The sequence below is a fragment of the Oryzias melastigma genome, linkage group LG4, assembly GCF_002922805.2.
Source record: "Oryzias melastigma strain HK-1 linkage group LG4, ASM292280v2, whole genome shotgun sequence".
Taxonomy (NCBI): Eukaryota; Metazoa; Chordata; class Actinopteri; order Beloniformes; family Adrianichthyidae; genus Oryzias; species Oryzias melastigma.
The window spans coordinates 3,070,283-3,079,046 of NC_050515.1; the positions used below are offsets into that span (position 1 = coordinate 3,070,283).

The window sequence follows — 8,764 nt, forward strand, 5'->3', positions numbered from 1 at the left end:
TCCGGCGTGTCCGTCTGTCTGTCCGTCATGGTGGTCGACCTCCTGCTTCCTGTCTGCTCCTGTCCTGTTCCCACATCACACGCCCCCCCACAGCCTCCGCTCTGTCTCAGCCGCCTCCAGCTTGAGAGGAGAGAAGCATGGGATCAGACAGGCCACACCCCCCGAACAGTCTCCACCCACCAGTCCGTGCCCCTCCTCTTCCTGCTCTGACTGGAAGAGCTGCTCCTCTGCGCCTGCCGTTGCCTTGTCTCTTGTCTCCTGCGCTGGGACTCTGATGGGACGACCTCTCGGTCTCTTCTGACCCCTCCCTGCCCCTCTCTTTTGCCCCCCCCAGACCCCCACACCTCCTCCACCTGTTTGAATCTGTCTTGCCGCCCCCACCTGTTAGTGTGGGTTTGTTGCTTGCGTCTGAACTCTTGGTGCTCTCTGGGTTTCATGTGTGTCTCTGCAGACCTGTGCTGTTGGTCTGTGTGGTTTCATGTCTGTGACTGATGATGATGGTGATGATGGGACATGAACTTCTGCTCTGATGATCCTGCAGCTTCTGTCAGCAGAAGCTCTTCATCTGGACTCAGAATCTCCATCATGTCTGACACGAACTGCCTGACCAGAAAGCAAAGTTCCTGGTTAACCTTCATTTTCCTGCGTTTACCTGTAGTTAGCTTCTGGTTAGCGCCGCGGTTGTTCCGGTGAAGACTTTCTCTCCACCTCAGCAGTATGTCACTGTTAGCGAGGAGAGAAATGGACTTTCTAACCCGTCTAACTTTATAAACTAACGACTCATTCTCAGTCCTTTCTGGATTATGCTCCGCCCACATGGAGGCGGGGAACTTGGTTTGTATGGTACAGTTCAGAGGCGGGACCCAAAGTCTTCACGCACAGATACACAAAGAGAATGTGGGCGGGATTTGTAAGCTAACTCGTACGACTCGGGCTCCTGCTGCACGCCACACGGCCACGCCACCCAGAACACGCCAGTCGCCGCTTGACTCAAGCAGCTATTCCTGTTTACACACAGATGTCAAACAAACAAGCAAACAAATGTTCTGCCATGTTTCTTACAGTAAAAGTAAACTGCATCCACTGCTGCGAGGTGGAAATCTGCTTTGATTGTTCTGACCTTCTCAACAAATATTAAAGAGCCTTACGCACCAGTTTGAACTCAGGTGTTTGTCCTTCTAGTTCTAATTATTAACTCTTAAAGAACTATTCAAAATATTCAGCATTACACATTGACTGTATCTGAGAACTGGACTGAGTGACTCCGCCCCCCTGGAGTTCCAGACAGAAAGCACCTGCTGGTTCCCATATATGGAGAAATAATCAGCTGTTATGTTGGTCAAAATCAACATTCTGGCTCTGATAACTTTTTAACACCTTCCCAATAATCCTCTTTTTAACATTTTTCTGTAGTTTAAGTTGTTCAAGTTAAAAACTGACCAATCAGGTGCCTCAGTAAAAGTAGGCGGAGCCTGCTGGCCCCCATGTCCAACATTCAAAACTTTTGATTTTTAGGTTTCCCCAAAAAAGGGGTGTGGCTTTTTAATAAGCTCACTCCTGATTGGTGAGTGGTAGAAACTCGGACCAATCACTGCTCACTGACGACGTCCAGCTCCAACCAAACCTAAAGTCCTTCGATCAGAGGTCGACCGCTGCTCCACAGCCAAATGTTCCCAACCGGAGCAATCCAAGTTCATGACACTCCCCCACCGGGGGAACGTGACAAGAAGCCTGGCTTTACCAACCAGATCCTCGGCTTGCTGGACTTGAGTCACCGAAAAATCTTTTAAATTATTCTAATCAAGTTTTGTTTCATTCTAATCGAGTTAATTTTTTTTCCGTTTCCATCAAATTGGTGCAAAAATGTGTTTTTCTGCAGAGCGGCATGAGTTCATCAGAAATGGGACTGTGAGTGTGGAAGTTAGCTCCCCTTATTTCCTTTGTTTACACTCTCTCCTGCTAGCTTATAGCACCTCATAAACCCAAGCTAACATTAGCGCAGCAAAAAAAAAAAAAAAAAGTCGAGGAATAACTGAGCTATCCAGCCGTACAGATTAGAGCCAAATGGACGAGGAACATCATCTATCCATCTTCTTCCGCTTCATCTGGACCGGGTCGCGGGGGTAGCAGTCTAAGCAAAGATGCCCAGACTTCCCTCTCCCCGGCCACTTCCTCCAGCTCCTCTGGGGGGACCCCGAGGCATTCCCAGGCCAGCCGAGAAACATAGTCTCTCCAGCGTGTCCTGGGTCTTCCCCGGGGCCTCCGCCCAGTGGGACATGCCCGGAACACCTCTCCAGGGAGGAGTCCAGGAGGCATCCAGACCAGATGCCCGAGCCACCTCAACTGGTCCCTATGCATGTGGAGGAAAAGCGGCTCTACTCCGAGCTCTCTCCGGGTGACCGAGCTCCTCCCCCTATCTCTAAGGGAGCGCCCAGCCACCCTCCGGAGAAAACTCATTTCAGCCGCTTGTACTCGGGATCTCGTTCTTTCGGTCACGACCCAGAGCTCATGACCATAGGTGAGTACTGGAATGAAGATCGACCGGTAAATTGAGAGCTTTGCTTTCTGGCTCAGTTCTCTTTTCACCACAACAGACCGGTACAGCGACCGCATAATAGCGGACGCCGCTCCAATCCGCCTGTCGATCTCATGCTCCGATCTTCCCTCACTCGTGAACAAGACCCCAAGATATTTAAACTCCTCCACCTGAGGCAGGAGCACTCCACCCACCCAGAGAGAACAAACTACCTTTCTCTGGTCGAGAACCATGGCCTCAGACTTAATGGTGCTGACCCTCATCCCAGCCGCTTTACACTCGGCTGCAAACCGCTCCCATACATGCTGGAGGTCCTGGCTTGATGGAGCCAACAGAACAACATCATCTGTAAAGAGCAGAGATGAAATCCTGTGGTCTCCAAACCAGATCCCCACTGGCCCCTGGCTGCGCCTATAAATTCTGTCCATAAAGACTATGAACAGAACTGGTGATAAAGGGCAGCCCTGCCGGAGTCCAACATACACCGGGAACAGGTCTTACTTGCAAACCAAGCTCCTGCTCCGGTCATACAGAGACCGGACAGCCCTGAGTAAGGCTCCCCGGACCCCATACTCCCAGAGCACCCTCCACAGGACACCACGGGGAACGCGGTCGAACCCCTTCTCCAAATCCACAAAACACATATGGACTGGATGAGCGAACTCCCACAAACCCTCCAGCACCCTGAAGAGGGTGTAGAGCTGGTCCACTGTTCAACGACCAGCACGGAAACCGCACTGTTGTTCTTGAATCTGAGGTTCGACTATCGGACGGACTCTCCTCTCCAGTACCCTGGCATAGACTTTCCCAGGGAGGCTGAGGAGTGTGATTCCCCGGTAGTTGGAACACACCCTCCGGTCCCCCTTCTTGAAAAGGGGAACCACCACCCCAGTCTGCCAGTCCAGTGGTACGGTTCCTGTCTGCCACGCAATGCTGCAGAGACGTGTCAGCCAAGACACTCCTACAACATCCAGAGACTTGAGGTACTCAGGGCGAACCTCATCCACCCCCGGAGCCTTGCCACCGAGGAGCTCTTTGACTACCTCGGTGACCTCAGCTTGGGTGATGGACAGTTCCACCCCAATGTCCTCAGCCTCTGCTTCCTCAACGGAAGGCGTGTCAGCAGGGTTGAGGAGATCCTCAAAGTATTCCTTCCACCGCCCGACAATGTCCCCAGTTGAGGTCAGCAGATCCCCACCTGCACCGAAAACGGTGCCTGCAGAAAACTGCTTTCCCCTCCTGAGGCGCCGGATGGTTTGCCAGAATCTCTTTGAGGCCAACCGATAGTCCTTCTCCATGGCCTCACCAAACTCCTCCCAGGACCGAGTTTTTGCCTCCAACACAGCCCGGGCCGCAGCTCGCTTAAACTGCCGGTACCTGTCAGCTGCCTCTGGAGTCCCACAAGCCAGCCAGGCCTGATAGGACTCCTTCTTCAGCTTGACGGCATCCCTTACTTGCGGTGTCCACCACCGGGTTCGGGGGTTGCCGCCACGACAGGCACCAGAGACCTTGCGACCGCAGCTCCGGAAAGCAGCGGAGACAATAGAGGTGGAGAACATGGTCCACTCGGACTCTATGTCACCAACCTCCCTCGGTACCTGCTTGAAGTTTTCCCGGATGTGGGAGTTAAAGACCTCCCTGACGGAGGGCTCAGCCAGACGTTCCCAGCAGACCCTCACAGTACGTTTAGGTCTGCCAAGTCTTTCCGGCCTCCTCCCCCGCCAGCGAATCCAACTCACCACCAGGTAGTGATCAGTGGACAGCTCTGCCCCTCTCTTTACCCGAGTGTCCAAAACACACGGCCGGAGATCGCCTGAAACAACTACAAAGTCGATCATTGATCTCCTGCCTAGGGTGTCCTGATGCCAGGTGTATTGATGGACACCTTTGTGTTCGAACATGGTATTCGTTATGGACAAACTATGGCGTGCACAGAAGTCCAACAACAAAACACCACTTGAATTCAGGTCAGGGAGGCCATTCCTGCAGATCACGCCCCTCCAGGCGCCACTGTCATTGCCCACGTGGGCATTGAAGTCCCCCAGGAGGATGACGGAGTCCCCTGTTGGGGCACTTTCCAGTACCCCTCCAAAAGACATCAAGAAGGCCGGGTACTCAGAACTGCATTTTGGCCTGTAGGCCGAAACCACAGTCAGAGACCTGTCCCCCACCCGCAGGCGAAGGGACACGACCTTCTTGTCCACTGGTGTGAACTTGAACACTTGGCGGTTGACCTGGAGGCTCACGAGTAAGCCCACCCCAGCCCGCCGCCTCGCACCATGGGCAACTCCAGAGTGGTAGAGAGTCCAGCCTCTCTCGAGGGACTGAGTTTCAGAGGATAGGCTGTGTGTAGAGGTGAGGCCAACTATGTCTAGCTGGTATCTCTCAACCTCTCACACGAGTTCAGGCTCCTTCCCTCCCAGAGAGGTGACATTCCATGTCCCAAAACCCAAATTCCATGCCCGAGCTTTGGACCGCTGAGGCACTCGCCTTCGACTGCCGCCCAAACCACCAGCCCCTTCAGATCTCTCCTGCAGGTGGTGGGCCCACTGGCGAGTGATCCCTCGTCGCTCCTTTAGGTTGGACCCGACCGGGGCCCGTGGGGAACACAGTCGAAGAAAGTGAAGACGTTCATGGATCTATATATGTATCAGAATTGGAGCAGAGAAGGGAGAGTCCCGATTTGAATAAATAAATAGTCTAAATTGCAGTTTTGATCGTTAACTCTTTCATGTCCTCCATCATGACGAAATGCTACAGAACATGTTAAAACACCATTTTTGTTGAAGTGGGTCTTTAATGGGAAGCTGTTGTGTAATGGTTTGAAGGTGGGAGGAGTCATGTATGATAGGTGGAGCTTTTAGATTATTACTGTTGATGCATGAAGAGAAAAATAATGATTAAAGCAAATTCCTTCTGATTCGTGAGTTATTTGGTGGGAGGTCCGTGCATAGCTGGAAATGAGCGTTACTGAAACGTGGAGAACTGTTGGTGCAGCTTTTCTGTCTGTCAAGTGAATTTGGATCTACGGCCAGAAAACTGGAGGTCTCAACATCTGTCAGCAGTTTCTGCAGCATGAGCATCTCTGCTGCTCAGTTAATTATAGATCCAGTGGGTTTTGTGTTCTTGGGATGATGCTCGGATTCTCCCTCCTCCAAACAGCGAGTGACGTTCATACCTGTGAAGAACTTTAGACGGGTCTGAGATCATTAGTGATCTTCTTCCATATTCTAATAACAGTCGGCCTCTTCTCTCCAAGCTGCAGTTGATTGTAGATTGGTTCATCCCAGTCTGGTTCAGGTCTACTATCATGTCCCTGGTATCTTGCGACAGCTCTTTGGGCATGGTGGAGAAGCTGCAGTCTGAACTGGTTACCTGTATAAAGACACCTGTCCACACTCTGAAACAGTCAGACAGGTGACACTCATACAGGTGATTAGCAGAGGACACAAGAGCTTCATGAAGAAGAAACTGGTCTGGAGGAACAGAATTCCTGTCTGTTTTTGAGATAAATCCTTATTTTCTGCTCCGTTATACAAAGAAATTCTTGGCTGTCACGTTGAAGTAGATCTTCCTCAGTGAAAGCAAAGCTTCAGTACGAATGGACTCCATCTTGTACGAGGTCTACGAATAAAGGTTTATGAAAACTCCAGACACTTTCTGGTGAGCAGTAGAGTGCTTGTGGGGGGGTCCCTTAATCACTGCACTGTAGATGCTGAAGCAGGTCATTGTGGGTCGGAAACTAGAAAACTTTTCTTCCAGTTTCAAATCTTTAGGTCCAACCTTTTTCCAGGTGAACCTTCTCTATTTCGATGAAGTGGATGAGCAGGACACTCATATTAACCACATGCTCTCTTTTCAGGGGAGGCTGAAGAGTGCTTCTCACAGTGATGTAAGGACCAAACCCTTCAGATCGATGTGTCTCGTCTCCCTCCTCTGTGTCGTGTGTGTCAGGCTGACCTGTGCCGCTCCTACGTGTTACCTTCATGGATGTAGATAGAGCTGCATCGCATAGAGCTGCATCGCATAGAGCTGCATCGCATAGAGCTGCATCGCACAGAGCTGAATCGCACAGAGCTGCATCGCACAGATCTGCATCGCATAGAGCTGCATCGCACAGATCTGCATCGCATAGAGCTGCATCGCATAGAGCTGCATCATATTTAGCCTCAGCAGTGTTTAGGCTCACAGAAGGACCACAAAACTCAGAACTGGCCAATTTATGATCAGACCTGGTTAAAGTATTCAACCACAAATGAGAAAATATGAATTATTAAAGAGCAGTGAATAGTCTTCGTTCCTCCCACAGTTATTATTGCAGAGATGAAACAGTCAAAACCCAGTTGATGTTTGTTTACATGTAAGAGTGCATGTCTGTGTGTGTGTGTGTGTGTGTCTGTGTGTGTACACGTGTTTGTACATTTGTGGGTAAATGTGTGTGTGGCTGCATGTAGGAGTCCATGTGTGTGACTGATTGTGTTCATTCATGTGTGTTAGTACTTGTGGATGAATGTGTGTGTGTTGGTATGGGTGTGTGTAGGGGTGCATGTGTGTGTGTTACAGTTTATGTGTGTGATTGTGTGTTTGAGTCTTCTTGAATCGTATTTTGTATTTGTGATTGTGTGAGTGAGAAAGTGTGTTTCATTTCTAGTGCTTATTGTGTTTGTGTTTTGTTATTGTGTGTGGTTGTGTGTCTGTGTGGGATTGTGTAATCATAGACAGTGTGTCTCAGCCAATTTGACATTAGTGTGACTCTGAGGTCCTGATGACATCAGTCCTCTTCCTGTGGTCTAGTTTGACTCCTTTCTTTCTTTCTGTCTCTTCTCGTCTCGTTCAGGGAACTCAGCTCATCTTTAATGCTGCCAAAGAGCTGGGTCAGCTGTCCAAGCTGAAGGTACTCCACGTCTCTGCACAGGAGGATCCGTTGAACACAGTTTGGTTTGTCAATAAAGTTTCCTGATCTTCTTTTCATAACGTAACCTTTAGGAGCACATGGTTCGAGAGGAGGCCAAGGCTCTCACGCCCAAGCAGTGTGCAGTGATCGAGCTGGCTCTGGACACCATCAAGGTACACCATTATGAAAACTATAATGACGAATCTAATGGATCAAACCAAACTGGTTAGAAAATATCAGCCTAAGTTTCAACCAAAACATATTACAAAGAGAAATCAACTAAACGCTTCTGATTAAAAGCAAAATGAGAATGAACCTGAATCTGCAGAAATCCTGTGATGTTTCTGAGATCATTCTTCTGCAGCAGAACGGATTCATGACCGGATGTTTGGTTTGGGAAGGAAGAAGAAATCTGAACGTTATTTTAGGGATAAACGTTCCTCAATGTTTATCCATGTTGGTCCCCATCCCAAAGTAAAGTTCAGAGAGGAGATCGTTCTCCACCTTATTTATTAAAATAGAAGATCGTCCAAATAAATCCCATATTATCTCTTTCATTTAATAGAACCACAGAATGTAAAGTAGTTTTATTACGCTGATCTCACAGCTGCACAGCAGGACGCCGTTTGTCGCTCAGTAAACCGCCGCCGCTTTCCTCCTGCAGCAATACTTCCACGCCGGCGGTGTGGGTCTGAAGAAGACCTTCCTGGAGAAGAGTCCCGACCTCCTGTCCCTCCATTACGCGCTGTCACTTTACACGCAGGCCACCGACAAACTCGTCAAGACGTTTGTCCAATCCCAGAATGCTCAGGGTAAGACGGCGCCTTCCTTCTGTTTCCAACAGCTGTTCTAGCTTCTCTGTTTAGTGTGAAATTATTTTTCCAAATCTTCATTTTGATCTAAAGTTCAGATCTTTGAAGACAAACTCCATGTGAACGCCGGTTTCTGGAGGGGTTAGTCATCTGATGATCAGCCCCCCCAGGACACAGCTCCTCTGAGCACTGCTGGGGGGCTGAGGGTTTAAATTTTAATCAGGCAGAATGTCAGGCGCTGGAGCTGCGATGAGAGCGCCGCGCTGCAGATCTGCGGCGGTTCCCGCCACCAGTCGCTCTTCAGGACGTGTTTGTGGGTGTTGCTGTCTGTCTGACTGTCTCTCCTCTCTCTCTGCTCCCTCCTCCTGCGCCCGTCTGTGGGCCAGTGTTCGGCGGGAAGGGGGTGCGCTTCACCGCTAGTGAGGATGTGTACCCAGAGAAGGGTATGTGGCCCCAGGCTCGGCGCCTGAGTCATGCAGGACTGACCTAAAGACCAAACCAAAGCCCCACCCCTTCACCTCC

The 8,764-nt window shown here is 50.2% G+C and overlaps 2 protein-coding genes across 3 annotated transcripts in view; one reads left to right on the plus strand and one right to left on the minus strand.

Annotated features, from left to right (window-relative positions):
* tle5 (TLE family member 5, transcriptional modulator) overlaps positions 1 to 8,764 on the minus strand; it is a 439,890-nt gene that overhangs the window by 367,082 nt on the left and 64,044 nt on the right. The gene's annotated exons all lie outside the window — the stretch shown is intronic.
* Positions 4,618 to 8,764, plus strand: part of LOC112150005 (protein unc-13 homolog A) — a 6,944-nt gene continuing 2,797 nt past the window's right edge. The window contains exons 1-5 of the mRNA XM_024278046.2: positions 4,618 to 6,428; positions 7,374 to 7,430; positions 7,523 to 7,603; positions 8,095 to 8,242; positions 8,629 to 8,685. Coding sequence (XP_024133814.2) covers positions 6,249 to 6,428; positions 7,374 to 7,430; positions 7,523 to 7,603; positions 8,095 to 8,242; positions 8,629 to 8,685 — 523 coding nt within the window. The 5' untranslated portion in view covers positions 4,618 to 6,248. The remainder of the gene's footprint in view (positions 6,429 to 7,373; positions 7,431 to 7,522; positions 7,604 to 8,094; positions 8,243 to 8,628; positions 8,686 to 8,764) is intronic.